The following is a 23,015-nucleotide window of genomic DNA, read 5'->3' as shown; positions in this document are numbered from 1 at the left end:
TTATGGTGCAATAGAGAATTTCACAGAGAGCAGTGGGAAAATGGAGGAGACCTTAAGTCTATTCTAAGGATGGATTTACAGAGGGGGTAGAAGGGAAGGTGGATAAAAGATCAGTAGCACTTAGCCAGACAAAGAACAGTGTAAGGGTTATAAAACCCAGTGATTTCTAGCTCCAAGATAAATTTTCCAGTATTTCTATACAGTAGAAGGTAGGAAGGGGGTGGTTAAGAGTAAATAAATCCAGGCTTTATTATTATTATTCAGGTATAGTTGCTTTACAGTGTTGCTTTCTGCTGTATGAAGAAATGAATCAGCCATATGTATACAACTTCTGGGACCTCCCTCCATCCCCCATCCCACCCCTCTAGGTCATCCGGGAGCACCAAGCTGAGCTCCCTGTGCTACCCAGCGGCTTCCCCCCAGCTATTTTATACAGAGTCATGTAGATCTGTCAGGCCTAATCTCCCAGGTCATTTCACACCTCTTCCCCTCCTACCAGCGTCCACACATCCTTTCTCTACATCTCTAATCCTGCCCTGCAAATAGTTCACCATTCTTTCTAAATTCCACATATATGTGTAAATATATGATATTTCTATGTCTGACTTACTTCACTCTGTGTAACAGTCTCTAGGTCCATCCACATCTCTACAGATGCCCAGTTGGGTTGCTTTTCATGGCTGAGTAATATTCTATTGTATATATATACCTCATCTTCTTTATCCATTTCTCTTTCAGTGGATATCTAGGTTGCTTCCAAGTCCTAGCCATGGTAAATAGTGCTGAAATGAACACTGGGGTGCATGTCTTTGTGAGTTATGGTTTTCTCAGGATATATGCTGGAGAAGGAAATGGCAACCCACTCCAGTATTCTTGCCTGGAGAGTCCCCTGGACAGAGGAGTCTGGAAGGCTATAGTCAATGGGGTCACAAGAGTTGACATGACTTAGTGACTAAACCACCACCACAAGGTGTATGTCCAGTAGTGGAATTGCTGGGTCATATGGTAGTTCTATTGTTTTTTAAGGAAGCTCCATACTGTTCAGGTGTATAGCCAAGTAATTCAGTTTTTGTTTTTTTTTCAGATTCTTATTCCATTATAGGTTACAAGGGTTAGAATATAATTCCATGTGCTATATAATAAGTCCTTGTCATTTATCTATTAATCCCAAGTTCCTAATTTATCTCTCCCCCTAACTTTCCCTTTTGGTAACCATAAATTTGTTTTCTATGTCTGTGAGTCTGTTTCATAGATTATTTTGCATTATTTTAGGTTGCACATATAAGTGATATTTATTTTTATCTGACTTACTTCCCTGGCTCAGTCTCTTGTGGGGTTACTGCTCCTTTCTCCTGATGCCCACAAGGCTTTGTTTGTGCCCTCCCAGAGTCTGTTTGCCCAGACTTTCCTGTGGAAGTTCTGTAATCAAATCCCACTGGCCTTCAAAGTCAAATTCCCTGGGGTTCTCAGTCCCTTTGCTGGATCCTCAGGTTGGGAAATCTGTTGTGGGCCCTAGAATTTTTGCAACAGTGTGAGAACTTCTTTGGTCTAACCCTCCTCCAGTTTTGTGGGTCATCTGCTCTGTGACTCTATGGTGGGGCTAATGGCAACCTCCTCCAAGAGGACTTACACCACACGCACCTCCCAGGACTGCTGCAGCCAGAGCCCCTGTCCCCACCGCAGGCCGCTGCTGACCCGTGCCTCCGCAGCAGACTCTGAAACACTCACAGGCAGGTCTGGCTCCGTCTCTTGTGGGGTCACTGCTCCTTTCCCTGGGTCCTGGTGTGCACAAGGTTTTGTTTGCACCCTTCAAGCATTTCTGGTGGGTATGAGATTTGATTTTAAATACAGTTGCACCCATCCTACCATCTTGTTGGGGCTTCTCCTTTCCCCTTGGACTTGGGATATCTTTTTTTGGTGGGATCCAACATTCTCCTTTCCATGGTTGTTCAGCAGCTAGTTGCGATTTGGTCTTCTCACAGGAGATGAGTGCACATCCTACTCCAACATCTTCCCTTCGTATGATCATCTCTAGGTCCATCCATGTGACACATGGTAAGATTTCATTCCTTTTTGCGGCTGAGTAATATTCCATTGTATATATGTGCCACATACTCTCTATCCATCTGTCTGTCGGAGGACACTTAAGTTGCTTCTGTGTCTTGGCTGCTGTACATAGTGCTGCTAGGAACACTGGGGAGCAGGTATCAAATCTTGCGCCGCCCCCCCACCCCCCACTTTAAAGTCACTTTGATGCCAAAATATTGCCTTAAGCAGCTTCCTTCCAATTCTACCCCAGGTCTAGGCATAGACAGGATTAGGTTTTATGCACTGCTTCACTCACAAAATAGAGAATGCTTCCTAATGTCACAGGAGCTAGAGTAGCCTCACAGAAAGGCAATGGCATGAACTTGGATCTGTCAGAAGTATTTGCAGGTGAGAGGCCCTTGGGATTCTCCTGACACAAGGGTATTTAAGCAGCTAAGTCAATGCCGAACACAGCCTCCTTTATCAAGTAGGCTGCTTTGGAGGACAGGAAACCAGCAATGATCACTTTTGACAAGCTTGTCTGTTTTCCCAAACTTTAATTCACAAGAATTGGGGTCTTTTCTTTAACATTTTTTCAGGAGCTTTTTTTTGTGTGTGGGGGGGTGGATTTTTCATCTTCTCTAAGAAAGTTTTGATAACTTTTATGAAATAAGGGTGTTTAATAGAACAACCCTATGACCCAGCAATCTCACTCCTAGGCATATATCCAGAGAAAACCATAATTCGAAAAGATACACGCACCTTAATGTTCACTACAGCACTACTTACAATAGCCAAGAAATGGAAGCAGCCTAGATGCCCACCAGCAGAGGAGTTGATAAAGAATACGTGGTGCATATATACAATGAAATGGAACGTATACTCAGCTATTGAAAAACGAAATAATGCCATTTGCTGCAACAGGGATGGACCCGAGATGATCGTAGTTAGTGAAGTCAGACAAATATATAAACCCACTTACATGTGGCATCACCAAAAAGGTACAAATGAATTTATTCATAAAACAGAAATAGAGTCAAAGATGTAGAAAACAACCTTATGGTTACTGGGGGAAGGAGGGGAGGCTACAGTGGGAGATGGGGATTGACATATACACTGTACTGTATATACATAGACAGCTAATAAGGACTTACTGGAACAAACAGGGAACTCTGCTCAGTCCTTTGTAATGACCTGTAGGGAAAAGAATCTAGAGAATGGATATAGTTTGTGTGTAGATGATTCACTCTGCTGTACACCTGAAACTAATACAACATTGTAAATCAACTATGCTCCAGTCAATTCTTTTTTAAAACATAAAGGTTTTTAAATAAAGGTATTTTTAAAAATCAGTTATTTCAGAGCTTTCCCCACATATATACAGAAAATGATGTAGCACAGTCATCTCACTACCCTGTCCCAGCTCACATTTTGCACCCCTCCCCATCCCATGGGCTTCCCTGTGGCTCAGCTCGTAAAGAATCCACCAGCAGTGTGGGAGACCTGGGTTCAATCCCTGGGTTGGGAAGATCCCCTGGAGAAGGGAAAGGCTACCCACTCCAGTATTCTGGCCTGGAGAATTCCAGGGACTGTATGGGATGGCAAAGAGTTGGACACAACTGAGTGACTTTCACTTTTTTCCCCGTCCCATGGTTGGTAAGTAGAGAAATGGACCAGAGCCTTACTATATGGAGCTTTCTTCTGAGAAGCAATAAAATAAAATCAAAGGCAAACATTCATTTCATTTTTCCAATTACACCGTCATGTGGATGCTGACCAAATGCTTAGACTAGAGTTAGAAATGTAAATAATCTTCCTGAAGGATTTACAAAAGGATACATATTTGGAGTTAGGGCTCACCCCAGGTGGAATATTTCCTCTCAGATGGTATGGTCTTCCCACTGGTACCTCTTGGAGTGAGGATTGGGAAGGGAGAAATGGTGGTATTAGGAAATATTAACTTTGCGGGGAATGCCTTGATAATGGTGCAATAGATTTGATAGCAAAACATGAAATAAGACCAAATGTAAGACGGGGAAGAAAGTAGGTCTGGATGGAATAAAGCAGACAATTCCTTTTTAGTAATAACTCACAATTCAGCACTGCAGTGTAGCTGCTTCTGCACAATGGCTTCATGTAGCTTTTCCTCCAGAGTTGCCAGAACAACACACACAAAAACAAAATTATAAACAATGACTTGATCACATTGCAAGCCTAATAGAGGATACAAGCACTCAGAAATGTCCTTAGGCTGTTTGGAAGGACGTCATTTCTAGAAGACTAAACAGAAAACACAGATATGTATGGCCATTTAACTTGTAAAAATGGTGCTAATGAAATGGATCTGTTTCTAGTAAACTATTCTTTATGTCAAAGCAGACATTTGAGGCCATTTTAAAACCACTCATGCAAGTAAAATATGAAACTGCATACGCTTTTCCTGGGGCATCTGATTTCGCAGAAGCTAAGAAACCCCTATCATCAGACTACTGCAATTAGTGTAGTGGTCCCAGTCAAAACCTTCCCTCTTGAGTGCAAGGTAAGAGCACCTGTCTTTGGCTCTACCCTAACACCAGGTGACTGGTTAGGACATTACTGCAGGGATAAAGTGTCAGTCACTCCGTCGTGTCTGACTCTCTGCGACCCCATGGACTGTAGCCCACCAGGCCCCTCTGTCCATGGGGATTCTCCAGACAAAATACTGGAGTGGGTTGAAATGCCTGTCTCCAGGGGATCTTCCCAATCCAGGGATCAAACCCAGATCTCCCACATTGCAGGCGGCTTCTTTACCATCTGAGCCACCAAGGAAGCCATTGAACACTAGGACCTTGTGTTTCTGCAAATATCCATGAGTGTGTACACAGGTGTGTGCATGGGTGCTGGGGTGGGGGGGAGTGTGGAATTTTGAATCCGATCTAAGATTATAGTTTTTAAATGAACAAAAATCAGCCCCCAAAACAATTTTAAAAATTCAATTTCCTGAAAAGGTATAGAATTAAATATCTTCAAGCGACCATGGACAGTTCCATTAAGCACAACTGTTAGAATGACTGCTAGGACAACCAGAACCACTTAATACCACAATAGATGAAACCCAGTAACTCAAATGAATGATATTTTGCTACATGTGGTGACAGAGACACACAAATTTAACCAGGAGTGAAGGGATGAATCGTGTGGAAAGGCTCAGGGTAGGTGCCAGAGAGGAAGTGACAACTGACTTCAAAGCTGAGTAAAAAGCATTCCAGGGAATAGAATGTGCAACGACACAGAGGTATATTCAGCATCACTTATTTTGGAACTAAGCAAATCAGAACAAAATAAGAAAAGTAGAGTGATAAGGAATGAGGCTGAAAAAATAAAAGATTTGACCATGTACACTATTGTTTGTTGACTAGGAAACTGAAACATACCTGGTGGGTAGGGATGGATGAGGCTTACTTACACGTGGTGTGTTTTATCTCCTGCTTCATCTCCATTGCCACTTCCCACATTCAAGTATTTATTATTCCAGTATCCTTCTGAGTACAGTAAAAAGATGTCTCATTTTGCCTAGTGCAGATATTAATAGTCCTCCTTTTCACACTCAGAATCTCTCAATTTGGACAATAAATGATAGTCACTCTACTTTTGAGTGTCCTCGTCTCTAGTTGTGAACGTTTAAAATCCTTTCTCTAATCCCCACATTGCTCCCAATGGGCAGTTTTGAGAGAGAGAGAGACTTGGGGAAGAGGAACTCAGCAAGATCCAGCGTGTGTGAATGTGTATGTGGGGGTTAATGTGGAATGAAGGGGATGAAGGACTTTAAGATAATTCACAGAATTCTGGCTTGGGAACTGACGATTAATTAGAAGAGAGAGGTTTGCCAGCTGAAGTCACCTGAGAGTTTGTGATAACAGTTGCTTTGGGAGAGACTCTGGATTTTTTTCTGGAACAAATACAGCTCTTTCCCTTATAAGAAAAGAGGTAGGAAGATAATTGATTACAGAATAAATAAATAAAAATTATATGTATACTCACACAAAAAAAGATAACTGCTGAATTGAAATCCCATGTCACTTGTTTGGGCTTCCCTGGTGGCTCAGCAGTAAAGAATCTGCTTTCAATGCAGAAAACACAGGAGAGGTGGGTTCGATCCCCGGCTCGGGAAGATCCTGTGGAGAAGGGAATGGCAACCCACTCCAGTATTCTTGCCGGGAGAATGCCATGGTCAGAGGAGTCTGACAGGCTGCAGTCTACGGGGTCGCAGAGTCGAACATGACTGAAGCGACTTAGCGTGCATGCCTGCATGTCACTCATTTGGTTGGAGCATGGGACAACAATGCTACTCCCAGCAAAGTATTATGATACTGGATGCAGACTGGGTCTGCGTGCCTCACGCACAGCGGAATCTTCTGCTTTCATTCTCTTTCCTTCCTAGCTAGGTAAGAATCTTCCAACCCTGAAGTAAACGAATGCCATACATAACATGTCAGGGAAGTAGTACAGACGTGGGCATTAACATTACATGAAAATTGAAGAATTATTAAAAATGAGATGACATAGCTGCGTGAGAACCACAAAGGACCCAGAAGCCGAGTTCCAGGCCCCTTTGCCACATCCAGCGTGGGCAGCTTTGAGCGAGTCATTTTCTTTCTCCAAACCTCAATCTGTAAATTTTGTGTATTATTAACTGAATTCCAGGATTTGGATGAGGACAGTAGAGTGGCTTTAAATATGACAAGTCCTGTGCAAATTACATGCTACATTTTGTCTATCCATTTTTTTTTTTAAATTAAAAAGATGGAAAGGCACATGGAATTTGCTTGAGCTCTGTCTCAGTGATATTGAGTCCTTCCCTTTTAACTGCTAGTGCATTCCGAGACTCAGAGGAAAGTTCAGTTCAAGTGACATCAAACATAGGAAGTGTTCACTCTAAAATCAAGAGCCTTGTCTTAAGACTAGAGTTGCCATATGATCCACAGTCACACTCCTAGGCATATACCCAGATGAAACTGTAATTCAAAATGATACATTCACCCCTGTGTTCATGGCAGCACTACATTCAATGGCCAAGACGTGGCAGCATCCTAAATGTCCAACAACAGAGGCATGGATAAACAAAACGTGGTCCACACGGACACGTGAGGAATGTTAGTCAGTCATAAAAGGCAACAAAATAATGCCGTTGGCAGCAACATGGATGCAACTAGCAATTATTACTAAGGGAAGTCAGACAGAAAGACAAATACCATATGGTATCACTTACATGTAGCATCAAAAATATGACACATATGCACCTATCTGCAAAACAAACAGACTCGTAAAAACAGACCTGTGGTTGCCAAGGCAGAGGGGTGTAGAGAGGGGAAGGACTGGGAGTTTGGGAATGGTAGATGCAAACTATGATGCAGAGGATGGATAAACAACAAGGGCTTACTGTATAGCACAGGGAGCTATATTCAATCTTCTGGTATAAGCTAATGGAGGAGAATCTCAAAACATAAAAAGTGTTTAAATAAAAATTGAAATAAAGAGCCTTGTGATAAAAGACACCCTGCATCAATTCTTTCATCTGCTTCTGTTTCTGATAACACTCTGGCCTCTTGCTTGATACTTTAGAGGTATACTCTGTGGGTCCAAACAAGGGGTTCTGGGTGGGCTGGCGTTTAGATGAGATCAGTGTCCAGTCACGCTGGGGCAGGTGCTTATGCCAACTTGAGTAGGCTTTGTCCCTGTCCACTCTGCCAGCCTTTCCTTGCTGGAGAGTGATGGATATAAATGAACGACACTGTTTACTGGTCAGTCACGGATTTGAATTTGGTTTGCTGCTTTGAGTTTTCAACATTTCTATTGGAATAATCACACTGATGGCATCTAGCTATCCCTTTGAGAAGATGTGGTGTTATTGAACTCTGTAACAGCCATAGGGACCCATTGAGGAGGGGAGGTGCTCCGAAACAGCAAACAGAATTGCCTCCTGTGCTCCAGAGAGGGGAGTAAATTGCTACCGCTTGGGAAGCACATCAATTCCTCCAGGCTACCAGGGCCATGTGGTGTCATAAAAGGGGCAATTTATCAAATGGTACCTTAATGGCTTAGAAGGGTTAATGCACCTTGAGCTGAAGTCTTTTCTGCAGTGAAATCACAATGGTTTCTTCACAGAGTCATTTAGGTTAGAATATAATGCCATTAACCCCCAAAATGAGGTGGAGAAGAGAAAAATAGTGAAAGAAAGTGGGAAAGAAAAGGGGGGTTCTCACGTTGTCATCTTATGATTGCTCTTTTTGGAAAAGAGAACTTCCCCGTACCGTGCTCCTTATCCATCCCCTCCACCTCACACCCCCTTGGTCCACACACAAACTGCATGCATGAAAATTGCCATCATTTTAATCAAAGTGCAGTCGAAGCCCACAGGAGCTCACAATGTGAAGTGATTAGAATGGTCCAGAGGAGTCTTTTAATTAAAGATGCCATTGACAAGATAACAATGGTCTGTGAATGTGGTTAATAGGTCTGAATGGAAGGGGCACCTTAATTCAGTAAGAGGAAAGTCACTGGTTTGTGAGTTTGATTGTGCATTGTAAAGGAACAGCACATACTGTAATTATTTTTATTTGTATGTGCCGTCTCTTTTATTGCTCATGCTGGAAGTAGAAATAACCTATCCTATTAAGATATTTAATATATATCATCCTTTCCATTTCACTTGGTTATAGCTTAATAAATATGCCAGGAGAAGATGCCAACCCACACTGGGGCTGCCCTCGTGCTTAGTAAAGCAAGTCCTTTGAAAACCGGCAGGATCAACCGCCTCCCTCCCTTGGTTACAGTCTTTAAGGCAAACCATAATAACTTCCCAGGACCCCATAAAGTTAGAGGCAGATAGGGAGCTTCACTCTGCGCGTGAACTTCTGCAGCTGAAGCATGAAGATAACCAAAGGTCAGCCGACCCCCTCAAAGATTGTGTGGTGTCTGGGAGACGGCAGTGGACAGGAGGCGGCAGCAGAGGGGTCTTGAGGTCCTAAATTTGAAGTGGACAAGCCATGAAAAGCCAGTGGTAGACAGAAGAATGGCACCCCAAAGACATCCACACCCTCATCCCTGGCACCTTACATGGCAAAAGGGACCTGGCAGATGGGATGAAAGGTTAAGGACATCGAGAAAGAGAGATCATCTGGATTATGCAGTCAGCCCACAGAAGGATCCTTCTAAGAGGAGACAGGAGTGTCTATCAGATAATGAGATGTGAGGATGTCACAGGTCTCACCGATGGAAGAAGGGGTTTCCACCCAAAGAATGCCGGTGACCTTTAGAAGCTGGGAGAGGCCAGGAAACAGATTCTTCTCCAGAACCCGAGCAGGAATACTGCCCTGCTGACACCTTCATTTTAGCTCCCTAGGACTTTTGTCTACATAACTGTAACATAAATTTGTGTTGTTTTGATCCAGTAAGTCTATGAAAGTTTAGTGGCTCAGTCATGTCCTGCTCTGTGACCTCAGGGACTGTAGCAGCCCGCCAGGCTCCTCTATCCATGGAATTCTCCAGGCGAGGATGCTGGAGTAGGTACCTATTCTCTTCTCCAGGGAATCTTTCTGACCCAGGGATAGAACCCCGGTCTCCCGCATTGCAAGCAAATTCTTTACCATCTGAGCCACCAGGGAAGGTAAGATCCAGAAAGCCTATGGAACAGCAATAATAGGAAACCAACACAAGCATCTGTTGTGGCCACACTACACTCTCCAAAGTTCTGTTTTCCTTTCTCCAGTGTCTGTGAATACCATCTTGGCAATTCACATGCCAACATTACACCTTCGAGGTTCAGGTTTTGGAGACCACATCCCAGAGAACATCTGTCTCTTCTACTGCTGGTACCCCCACCACTAACAGGAGATTCTGATCCCAGCTCTGTCACAAGGGGGTGTGACTTCGGCCCTGTCCCTCCACCCCGTGCCACACCCTCCTGTCTCCTTGATGGTGTTGACCTGATTACTCCTGTGTCCTGTCCCTGCCCCCACCCAAATGAAGTGCTTCTCTGACACCGGATTCAGGTTCCTCCAGAGAAGGCTGTTTTCCCCATCCAGAACAGCAATGAGTAAACAACTTAGCAGATAATAAAACCTGTCATAGCAGCATACCACCTAGATCCACTCTTCTCCCCTCTCTGGTTCACTTTAAAGCACTCTCCCTAAGCCATCATTATTCTGCTTCTCCTAGTAAACAAAGCTAGACGCCGACACTGCATGAAAGATGAGGTTTAAATTGTGTCTAGGAACTGGTGGTTTACACATGATTTGTGATTCCTTTAGTATATTAATTGGTAAACACCCAATGAATGTGTACATAAACTAAAGCCGCTGAACATATGCAGACAGTTGAATCTCTCAGTGGGGTGTTGCTCACATTTCAGCAAAGTCAAATCCTCATTCCAGCCTGTGTATAACTGCTCCCCCAACCCCAAATCCCATGGGCCAACTCCCCACCCATGATGCTATTTCAGATAATATCAAGTGGGTGACACTGATCTTTAAGCCTTTTAATAGTAAAGCCATATGCTTCCATCGTCTGTAAACGATGCCCGTTGCTTGTTGTAATCCACTGTTCCAACGGCTCCTCTCCTGCCCCACCTAATGGCGTAGAATGGTGTGAAGAGCTGTAACATTAGTTCCAGTGACTGCTCATCAACACCCCAACCGGGCAGCCTTCTGTACTAACACATGTACTATTTAGAGAAAGGCGATGTAGGAACTGACCCTGTGCATTTGCATTTTTCAACCGTAGTGGTGGTTGGTGGTGGTTTAGTCACTAAGTCGTGTCCGACTCTTGTGACCCCATGGACTGTAGCCTGCCAGGCTCCTCTGTCCATGGGATTCTCCAGGCAAGAATACAGGAGTGGGTTGCCATTTCCTTCTCCAAAGCCTTCATAGTGAGCATTTCAACTTGACCAGCATCTAAGTTCCATTTCAGAAGCCTACTTGATCTGTATCTAACAGACCACTCCGCCCCCACTGTGTAAGGCATGGCTTCAGATGCTTTCTCAGGAATCACTCAAGTTTTCAAGAACCACACTTTTCTCAAACAGTAATACCTAGCTAATGTGCATGCAGACAGTCCAAATGAAAAATACAAGTTCCTGGTCCCTATCTCAGAAATACTGAATCAGAATCATGGGTGGTGTCCAGGAATATAATTTTAAACAAGCTAGCCAAGGAATTTGAACCACATTACAGTTTTACAGCTACTTAAAGACTGAAAACGGAGTCTACTGTGATAGAGAGATTTTGTTCAACTTATATTTTCCTCTATTCTGCCCTTAATCACCTATCCTCCCTTTCTAGAAGTCTGTTTTGTTAAATCATATTTACAGGACTTCCCTGGTGGTGCAGTGGTTAAGAATCCAGCTGCCAATGCAGGGGACATGGGTTTGATCCCTGGTCTGGGAAGATTCCACGAGCCATGAAGCAGCTAAGCCCACGCACTACAACTCCTGAATTCACTCTCTAGAGCCCGAGAGCCTCAACTACTGAGGCTCCAGACTAGACCCCGTGCTCTGCAACAAGAGAAGCCACCGCAATGAAAAGCCTGTGCGCCACAACAGAGAGTAGCTCCCACTCGCTCCAAACAGAGAAAGCCACGTGCAATACTGAAGACCCAGCACGTACGTGCTCAGTCACTTCAGTCGTGTTCCACTCTCTGCGACCCCATGGACTTTAGCCCGCCAGGCTCCTCTGTCCATGGAATTCTCCAGGCAAGAGTACTGGAGTGAGTTGCCATTTCCTCCTCCGGAGGATGTTCCCGAACCAGGGCTTGAACCCAAGTCTCCTGCTTTGCAGGCAGATTCTTTACCACTGAGCCACCAGGGAAGCCCCAAGACCCAGCACAGCCATAAATAAATAAATCTTTAAAAAATAAATCCTATTTACAGAGCAGTTATTGGTTAGCTGCTCAGTCATGTTCGACTCAGTGACCCTATGGACTGTGGCCTGCCAGGCTCCTCTGTCCATGGAATTCTCCAGGCAAGAGTACTGGAGTGGGTTGCCATTTCCTTCTCCGGAGGATGTTCCCAAACCAGGCTCGAACCCAAGTCTTCTGCATTGCAGGCAGAAGCCCCAAGACCCAGAACAGCCATAAATAAATAAATCTTTAAAAAATAAATCCTATTTACAGAGCAGTTGTTGGTTAGTTGCTCAGTCATGTTTGACTCAGCGACCCTATGGACTGTAGCCCACCAGGCTCCTCTGTCCATGGAATTCTCCAGGCAAGAATACTGGAGTGGGTTGCCATGCCCTTCTCCAGGGGATCTTCCCCACCCTGGAATTGAACCTCGGTCTGCCGCATCGCAGGCAGATTCTTCCCGTCTGAGCCATCAGGGAAGCCCACTGGAGTTGAGTCCCCCAGGAGACCTAGTCACACTATTGGGGTTGACTGATGTGCCACGCTGGCTTTCTAAAGGGCCTGTATCTCTGGGAGATCCTGAGATGGTGTTTCCTACTGATCTCAAAGATTTGGTCAGAGCTATGTAGTGATGCACGCATCAGACTCGAGTAAGACAAGAGAAATCATAAACCTCAAACCGTGATTTTTATCCATGGCGATGTTAGCACTGTTGATCAGTGTGAGGATTTCAGGGAAAAGAGAAAAAGAATAATAACAGTTAAAACTCTGTATCATCTCAGGTAGAAAAGTGTGGGAGGCTGGAGCCAGCTAAGTATAGCTTTCATCTATCAGCTTTTTATGTCTGTTCCATTAAAATATGATTTAATTATGGATCGACCCAGGGTCTGGCATAGTAAAACTATCATTACCTTCCTACCTGCATTCCTGAGTGATGCTCGGGTAAAGGTGATCAAAAACCTACATTCATCTGTAATGTAGACCATAAGGAGGAAAGGAGAGAGTGATGATTACCAAGCACAGCATGGCAGATGACAACAACAGTCAAAACCATGTCTTTAAAAATGGAGCTGAGTGTTTTGTTTGAAAAGAGTGACACGCTGCAAGCCTAGAATCGGGTCAAGAGATGTTGAAAGCAAAAGCCAAATGTGCCCGGATGCAGCTCCAGACCTGCCATGGGCATGCCGCCTTGCAACTGACCTTCACCGTGACCTTCTGTTGACCTTGGTGAGCAGATGATACTGCAGAATGTGAGTCCCCACGTGGCAAGGTCTGGACCACAACCTTGCCACCACCAAGTTCAGAACCATCACATTCTGTGCAGTTGTCAGCGACCCTAGTGATTTCATTGTAGGAATTCTGAACCTGAGCCCCTCTTCATTAGTATCTTTTTGTTTTGTCAGAATTTCACATTTAAGGAAAAGCTGCAAGGATAGTACAGGTGACTCCTGAACAACATGGCTTTGAACTCGATGGGTTCACTTTTCAGTAGTCAGTAATTACAAGCTGTGTGTGGTTGGATCCACAGGTGTGGAGCCACAGCTACGGAGAATCGCGGAAGTTGAAGGACAGCCATAAGTTATGCATGGGTTTTTGACTTAGCAGAGCGTGTTGGTGCCCATACACTCCCGTGTGGTCAAGGGTCCTCTGTATAGAGTTCCCAACCTTCCCACGCCCGGATTCACAAATGTTAACATTTTAGTATGTGTTCTGTGTTCTGCTGTTTCTCTCTCCATGTGTGTAAATACTGGGTTAGCCAAAAAGTTTGTTCCAATTTTTCCATGTTAGAGGCAAACTTTTGGCCAACCCAATAAAATACACGTACACACACACAGTTTTTAACCATTGTGAATAAGATATTCCTTTGCCTCCAGATACTTCATTGTGTGTATCCTAAACACAAATTGTTACATGACCAAAGCAAATTATCAAAATCAGGAAATTAACATAGATACAATACTATTATTTACCCCACAGACTTTATTCATATATCACCTGTTATCCAAATAATGTCCTTTATGGCAATGAAAATTCAGGTCCATTCACTACATTCTGTTATCATGCACTTTTTTGGTCTCTTTTAATCTAGTGCAGTTTCTAAGTCTGTTGCTAGTTCATTATGTTGACCATTTTCAAGAGTGCAGATCAGCTAGTTTGTGAATATCCCTCAAGTTGGGCTGATATTTGTTTAATAAATTCTTATGCTTAGTGTCAGTATAAGTATTATTGGCAGGAATGTTACAGAAGTGATGCTTGAGTTCCTTTTGCTTTTTCATATCAAGAAGTATGTTCTGAAAATTAATCCTTTACTGGCAAGATTAACTGAGAACTTGGGCTAGATGGTGTCTACCAAGGTTCTCAAGTATAAAGTCATGTCGATCCTTTGTAATTAATAAGCACCATGTGGAAAGATACTTTGAAGCCATGCAAATCGTCTATTATTCTTCAAACTTTCACCAGAGTGTAGAGCATCCTATTCATAATCCTTAACTGAGTCAGTTATTAATATGGTTAGTTGTCAAATGATGACTTTCTCCACTTATTAGTTGGCTTCTTATTGTATGGACTTCCCTGGTGGCTCAGGTGGTAAAGAATCTGCCTGCAGTGCAGGTCTGGGTTCAATCCCTGTGTTGGGAAGTATCCCCTGGAGAAGGGAATGGCTTTCCACTCCGGTATTCTTGCCTGGAGAATTCCACAGACAGAGGAGCCTGGCGGGCTATGACTGAGCGAGTAACACAATGTGGTTGTTTGCTTCCGTATGGAAGAGTTTTTCCCTTCCCATTCATTCATTCACTTATATCTGTATCTTTCCTGATTCCTTATTTTATTCAATGGGTTATCATCCTTTACTACCATTATTCACTGTGATGCTCAAAATGTCCCATGCTTGGTCACTGGAAACCACTGGTTCCTATGCTTTCTTCATAAGTATTTTGAGCGCTTGTGGCCTATATTGGGAACTGGGCAGGGGTACCACCATAAAATAAAAATAAATTAATAGTGCAGTGCATTGGAAGGCAATGAGTGTAAAATAAAAGAAAAACAAAGATCAGCTAGCATTCAGGGTAAGAATGTTGCAGTGACATTGTTCAGGCATGACTGGGGAAATGCCTTGTTATTGAAGGAAAGGGAGCAAAGGTCTGTGGGGCATGAGAGAGCTAGTTGTGGGGACATCTGAAGGAAGATTCCAGAGCAGGAGAAATAGCAACACTTCCATAAGTTGGGGGAAGAGGGCGAGATGTTGGCATTTTCAGTGGGATTCCTCTGACTGCTGAGTTGAGAAGTGACCGTGATGGAAACACGAAAGCACTGCCAAGGTGCCTTCAATTCCCATAGTACTCATCCTAAGGCAGTGGAAATCCCCTTAAAGCATGTGTGTTGTGATAAGGGCAATCTATTGAATAAATTTTGGAGTAGGAAACAGCAACCCACATCAGTATTCTTGCCAGGAAAGTCCAATGGACATAGGAGCCTGGTGGTCTACAGTCCATGGGGTTGCAAAGAGTCGGACACAACTGAGCGTGCACACATTGAATAAAGTAGCCACCCAAAAGCACAGTTGCTATAGAAATAAGACTCATAAAAAGGCAGGAGAGATGGGAGTTGAGGATTGAGAAGCAGAACCCTCACGCATGGAGCACATACTAGGTGCTTTTTAGGTTTTACTTCTTTTCACTCCAGAACAATCTTAGAGTATATTCCCTTTTTATTTGACCACACTGCACATCATGCAGGATCTTAAGTTCTCTGACCAGGGATCAAACCCACAACCTTTGCATTGGAAGCGCAGTCTTAACCACTGAACTCCCAGGGAAGTCCTTGAGTAGATGTTACATGTTATGGGAGGCAAGTGAGGCTCCACAGGGCTTTCCCTTCTACCAAAACTCTGTCTGGTTTTCTTGACACAGAAAAGGTCGGTGGAGGGACATGGTGTCAGAGACAGTGCCATGAAGCACACAGAAAGGACACGATAAAGTTCCTTTCCCCTACTTCTGTGTTCTCTATGGCTCCTCTGCTACTCTTGGTTCTCTCGCTGTTAACTCACCCGGGTTAGCCATGTGGGGCTTTCTGTCTTGCCAGACTCCCAGACAAGAGGCCCCGTACCCTTTACTAGCACCCTCTCCTGCCATGTATATTTATTTGGGGGTGGGGACATCAAAGCTAAACAGATGGCAAAATTTTCCCCAGAACTCTCAGCTGCACTGCCAGAGCAGAAATTTGAATTCACAACCATGTTTCTATACAGTTGATCAATAAAGCCACCTGCTTACACAGACCTGGCTCTTAAATTATGGATCTTTTTATATCAGCATTCATAAACATGTACAGCATATATATGGAGAAAAGGCAGGGGCTGGTAACAAAATGAAAAAATTAATAGCAAACATCTCATACAACCAGACTTTTCATACATGAGTGATGCACAGAGAAGCTGTTCATATTATGGTCCAGAAAATCACTGCTGTTATTAGTTCCCAGTTACTGGTAGCTCACAGCAATTTTAGAAGAATGTGTTGCCCTTTTTTTAACCCCTAGCAAGAGCATGAATACTTCCCTGGTGTATGTAATACTGGATTGGCTGAAAAGTTCATGGGGTTCCCATAACATACCCAAACGGACTTTGCTGAACTCAATATGATGTAGGCAAACTTAAATGCCATCTACACATGCCTTACAAATCTTTGGTTTTGCCCAGTTATGAGTTTCTTCCCTCAGTCCTGTTGCCCCAAGATGTCCTAGGTCTACATCCATGACTCTACTTGGATGACATTTTTTCCTGCATCTTCTTTGGGACAGAGGACCAGCCATCTCCTAGCACCAACAGAGAAACACAGTGCATCTGGCCACAGGGCTCAGGAGCTCCAGAAATCAGAAATCTGGGCTGACTTTGCCTCCATCTCTTTGGCTGACTGCTCTGTGACCTTATGTTGTTAATACCTGTGCACACAGGTGTGTGGAGTGCTTTAATTAATATTTGTAAATCTCCCTGATTGCCCCAGATAGAAGGTGGCAGAAAAGGGCAAATCATTATTAATCACAGGGGGAGAAAAAAATGGAGAGATTAAGTTTTGTTCCTTCACCAGAGACAGACCTACACACACGGACACTGTTTTCACAGTAGGAGGATTAGACAGAAGTCTTATTTTCTTTGCGCTTCTGGAAATGTCCAATGTCTGCTTAATGCGAAGTCCCATTCCAGGTCCCACCTAGGTTTCTACGTGCACCCTCTCCGACTCCTAATGCTGTTTTAAGTTATTACCGAAAGGCGCCTTCTATTCACGAGTGTGAGAGTTCATCTAATGAGCTGCTTTCAGTTCATTTGGCATTAAATAATTCCCCCAATTCCCATATGTTTGAACAATATGTTCAACAAGGGGGAATGCTTGTCTGAAAGCTATTAAAGTTCTTTTAGGAGCTTGTCCTCGGTCACTCATATGCACGCCAGCTATCCCTGTCTGTAGGATGCAGGCAGCAATTACCCGGAAAACGTTCTAATGGCTGCTGGCAGGCATCCATGCGCAGACTGCCGCCTCGTGCTGGCTAGAGCCCTCACTGGAAATTCACATTTGAGTCAAACCTCGAGTAGAGCATTCTAGGTTGTTCACAGAACATTACTGATTACTAATACCTGAGTTTCCAGACCCACCCACCACCTCCCCCCGACCCCAACTTGGCCTGCCCTACTTAGAGATGTAAATGCATAAAAGGCATATTTTCCGTTTTGCCTATGCTTTGTCTGGAAAGGAAGAGCTGATAAATTTGGTTGCTTACGAGGAAGGCTGACTTTGGGAAATGCAGCTTCTTGGAGAGGGAGGAAGACCCTGTGATCATACTCAAGTCTGCTTTAGGTACAGGAGATATGAGATGCTCCTCCTTGCTTATCTGCCTTGACTTTTGTTGCAGCAGCAAATTATAGATAATGAGCTAAAGGGTGACCGTGACTGACCAGAGAGGGAAACAAGCAGTGTCAACACAAGCAATTCAGAAATTAACATGTTAGATGTGCTCGTGGAAAACCTGCTTGTTAATACAAGACCACAGAAAAGGTAGTATCTTTTAGTACTAACTTCATCCTGCTCTTTTGATCAGAGATGACATTCTTCAATGCCCTTCCTCGGTGAGATGAGAGAAAGCTTAGGCAATAATACCAATCCTAGCTCTCATGTCACACTATTCATCTGAGAATCCTGAATTGCTTTACAGACTATATTCTGAATCAGTATATTTCTTACAAGTGAAAATACCAAAAAAAAAAAAAAAATCAACTACCTTTTTCTAAAACACATAGCAGTTAGGGAAAATGGGTAGACTTCTGGGTTCTCATTGATTGCTGTGCTATAACCCACCCCATCTTACTGTTTAGGGACAGAGATTAAAAACAAAAGCCACAAAAACAGAACAGGGAGGCATTCAGTCAGGTGGTATTATTCCCTTTTAGTCAAATTTCTTTGATCTGTTTCATGGCTCTGCCTTTTTGTTGTAAATTATTCACAATGCAGGAAAATCTGAACACCAGGTTTAGGCAGAATGATTTTAAATTTATAGCTAAAATAGGAAAATATGAAAGATATATATTTATGTATTTGATTATGCAGTTTATAACTGTCTACTGTGCCATCACTATAAAACTTGTGTATTTGCACATTGGCAGAAAATAAATGTTTTTGAAACCAGAAGAGACATTCAATCTGTATTCATTTGAAGTGTTGCTTTGTTTACAAAAGTAATTTGTTTTGCTGCTGACTAGCATTAAACGTATTTGTAGGAGGAGTTGTTGGGATTACCAGATTGGTCATTTCTATGACAGCTTTGGCTTTGGTCATTGATAATATCACCAACGAGAATGAGGATTCAACAGCTGGTGTGTGACATGCCAGCCAGGTCTTTTCTTTCTACTGTTCTGCCCTGTCTTTCTGAAGAAGCATTTGTCATTTTGTTTTTCAAAACCTAGATATGAAATCTAGGCTTACCCTTAGTCTGTATGCTTGAGTGGTTCAAGATAGATGTCTGTAGTCCTGACCAAGTACCCTCCAGAAGGTGGTGTTCCCCAGGAGGGTGTCCCAGAAAGGGTTTTGCTACTAAGCCCTGTAACTGAATTCTCATCCAGGTATGCCCCCCACTCCTTTACATGTTTCTCTCTTTTATTCTTTCCCAACCGTACAGCCTCCAGTCAGATGGATCCGAGGTGCTCCTGAGTCCGGAAGTCACCTGCGGTCCCCCTGACATGATTGTCACCACTCCCTTTGCCCTGACCATCCCACACTGTGCGGACGTCAGCTCTGAGCACTGGAACATCCATTTAAAGAAGAGGACCCAGCAGGGCAAGTGGGAGGTGAGACCCAAGAGCCTTCCTAAAAACAAACAAACAAAAACGGCTGTAGGGAGTTTGGAATGGACATGTACACACTGCTATATTTAAAATGGATACCCAACAAGGACCTACTGTATAGCACAGGGAACTCTGCTCAGTGTTATATGTCAGCCTGGATGGGAGGGGAGTCTGGGGGAGCACGGATACATGGATATGTATGGCTGACTCCCTTCACTGTCCACCTAAAACTATCACAATACTGTTAATCGGCTGTACTCCACTATAAAATAAAAAGCTTCAAAAAAAAACAGGGTTTAGGTTCCACCTGTGGAATGGAATTAACTTTACCTTCTGTTCACACAAGTCAGCTGTGAAATTGGTGAGCGTTTGCTTGTTTTCCAGGGGGTTGGCGGCCAGTATTACGACATCCTCAAGGTGTTGGCTAGTCGTGTGTGTGTCATGTGTGTGATAATGGGGAAAAGAAGCCAGAGAGGATATGAAGCTTTTTCCTTTGATTTTGGAATACAGTTGTAATCACCCCTACAGGCATGTACTCTGTGCACCTGCCTTTCGTAAGTGAGACTGTGGTTCCTGCCTTGGTTCCCAGGCCATTTCTCTGTCCCAGCTGACTCTCCTTGTGGCCTCTGTGGGAATTAGGGAAGAGGCCCAGGGTAAGCCAGCTGTATTCATAAAAGGAGTCACCATCTGTTTTTGCCAAAATAGGGGTTGTAACAAATTTATATGGAAGTATTCAGGAACAGAGTAGCTGCTAGGTAGATGTGGCTGAATGAATGAACGCATTGAAAATCATTCTGTCTTTCCCTGTGTATGTGAAAGCATGTAAGAAACAGCACAAGGAGAGAAGAAAAGAGACAAACTGAGAATCCACAAGAGAAAAGTCAGGACAAGAGAGCCGGTCACAGCGAAGAAAGATTGCAGGGGGCTGGCTATTTTAAGTGAAACCTGGTTTATCTGCCTGATGGGGATTCCTTTGATGTCTGTCTGGGGTCAGTTTGCCTGAAGGCAGATGAATTATCTTGTTGGAACACAGTGACCTGTTCCAGCTAGCCCTGGGATCTTACCTCCCAGGAGATGCTTCAGGAGAAGGAAGTAAAGGGAAAATCATGTTTCTTGAGGAGAAGAAAATTCCCAGCTGCTTCAGTGGATTAGTTCCCCTGCCCAGCTCTGTCTTGAAACTCTTCTTTGTTGAAAATGCATTCTGCTATTTATTCAGTTGTGATACAACCATAGGGGAATTTCCAGGGGTGTGAGGTTCCATAGGTTTTATAAAGGGGCCGGATTTGGGGCTCTTTTTCATTACATCTTGCTTTGTCTTGATTTTTACCACATTAGTTTTTCTTCCCAGCACTTCCTCACAGTCATTTACATCCAGACGGTGTTAGATTTACCCACTATCAAATCGGTCACACATACCTTAGCAGGGAGGGTGAGATACTCTGATACATCTTATTCAAACCATTTATTGGATGGTCCCTCATGCGTGGTTTTGATGCAGTGAAAAGAAGATAAAATATTTGAAAGAAAATAAACATTACCTTAAGGATATTGGAAGAGGTTTTCAGAAATAGACCTTTATAAAAAAAACATAAAAGTTTGCTCATTGATGTTAAGGTTCAAGGCCGTTTTTGTTTTGTTTTTTAATTTGGCCTTGGACAAATTAACCAACAATTGTAGAGCTTTGAAAGTGATGTTTGTTATAACCTACTAAATCGAATTCCTACTCTACACTGAATATAGCTGTTCCTTCAGCTCCTGATGTCAGCAGTTATTTTGATAAAAGAAAAACATTTAACACCAAGAAAATGAGTTCAATAAAAATATTCTGAAAAAAAGATGTTATGTCCTTGCAAAGTGACTGTTAAATCACATTGTGTTTCCCAAGCTGAGAGAATTCAAGACGCCTTTTCCCAACAGGAAGTGATGTCGGTGGAGGATGAATCCACATCCTGCTACTGCCTGTTGGACCCTTTTGCATGTCACGTGCTCCTAGACAGCTTTGGGACTTATGCCCTCACCGGGGAACCCATCACAGACTGTGCCGTGAAGCAGCTCAAGGTGGCAGTTTTTGGCTGCATGTCCTGTAACTCTCTGGACTACAACTTGAGGGTCTACTGTGTGGACAACACCCCTTGGGCATTTCAGGTCAGCCTTTTCTCTAGTTCCTCTTGTGGTATCATGGGAACATGGGGTTTCCTAAAGATTGGTGTCAATAGCAAATCTGATTGTGGAGGGCGGGTCTGGACAATGAGCCCACATCACTGGCTCAGTGGGGATACCCATCTCGAAACAAGAGCTGTGTTACCGTGTGCCCATTGATGTGCTAAAGGTACGATGGGGTACTTGGCACTCAAGAAGAGAGGAGGGATAAACCAATACACCACACTGTGTGCTAAATGAGAAAACTGACTCGAAGGATAGTCATAATTCAGGAAGCAGAGGCCCAGTCACGAGAGAGACGTCTTTGAGGATCCTTGGGGAACCTTCTTGGAGAAATGAGATCTGAGACCTAAAGAGGAAGGGATGCCATGTCCAGAGAGGAGACTGGCGTGAACCACAGGAACCAGAGTTATTTGATGTGCAGCTGAGCAATGAGACAAGTGGTTGGATCACCTGAAGGTCGTAGTTCGGGGACAACGATTATAAATCATTCCTCTCAGTAGGTAGTCCCATGACATCCTGAACACACAGTCTGTTCATTTTTAGGTTTATTAGGGCAGAGATGGTTCCTTTGCATTTTTGCTCCTTTTAATCACATATGATCCTTTTTGAATTAGCACCTCTCAAAGAGTACAGGTTTATTAATAGCAGCAAAAATAATGCAGAAGTGCCTGTGTAAGCTCTGCCCATATATAAATAGCATAGCTCTCCTGATGCACCTCATCCCGAGTCCCAGCTATTCCAGTTCTGAATCATTAAGCCCATCATGCTTTCCCTCAGTAACTAGCTTTTAAGACACTGAGCTGGAAATCTCACGTTTACCAGTGGAAGAGATAAGATGACTTGAATCCTGAACATAAGCCAGTAGAGGTGACAGTGCCAGCTTATGTGCCCACATTTTCCCCATCTCTTAAGTAGCACAGGCCATTATAAAGGGCACGCTTCGGTATCTGACTGTTCACAACAGAGCTTTATCATGAGGGGTGCCATTTAGTCAAGAACATCAGTGTAAGCAGTTAAACCTCAACCTATGAATGACATCTTAAACTCTTCCTCTCCTTTTGAGACCCTGTAGTAAGAGGATTTCTCCAGGATAAAAATACCTAACGGACATTGAATAATCAAAAATCGACTGACATGTGATATCACTTCTATGTGTAATCTAAAAACATGACACAAATGACCTCATCAACGAAACAGAAACAGACAAGGGAACAGACTTGAAGCTGCCAGGGGGCGGCAGGGGAGAGATCGGGAGTTTGGGCTTAGCAGACGCACACTATTGTATATAGGATGGATAAACAACAAGGTCTGCCTGGATGGCACAGGCAACTGTATTCCATATCCTGTGATAAACCACAGTAGAAAGTGAATGTCAGTCAGTCGTGTCTGACTCTTTGTGACCCCATGGACTGTATAGTCCATGGAATTCTCCAAGCCAGAATACTGGAGTGGGTAGCCTTTCCCTTCTCCAGGGGATCATCCCAACTCTGGGATCGAACCCATTGCAGGCAGATTCTTTATCAACTGAGCCACCAGGAAAGCCCAAGAATACTGGAGTAGGTAGCCTAAAACCACAATAGGGAAGACTATAAAAAAGAATGTATCTATGCATGTATCTGAA

General features: G+C 43.5%; 1 protein-coding gene across 1 annotated transcript in view; it reads left to right on the top strand.

The window, feature by feature from the left end:
* UNC5D (unc-5 netrin receptor D) overlaps window positions 1-23,015 on the top strand; it is a 132,217-nt gene that overhangs the window by 61,343 nt on the left and 47,859 nt on the right. The window contains exons 9-10 of the mRNA XM_070364110.1: window positions 19,066-19,234; window positions 21,149-21,376. Coding sequence (XP_070220211.1) covers window positions 19,066-19,234; window positions 21,149-21,376 — 397 coding nt within the window. The remainder of the gene's footprint in view (window positions 1-19,065; window positions 19,235-21,148; window positions 21,377-23,015) is intronic.

The sequence above is a fragment of the Bos mutus genome, chromosome 27 (genome assembly GCF_027580195.1).
Source record: "Bos mutus isolate GX-2022 chromosome 27, NWIPB_WYAK_1.1, whole genome shotgun sequence".
Lineage (NCBI taxonomy): Eukaryota > Metazoa > Chordata > Mammalia > Artiodactyla > Bovidae > Bos > Bos mutus.
Note: the sequence above shows the minus strand (reverse complement) of the source record. Positions and strands in the feature narration are given on the sequence as shown.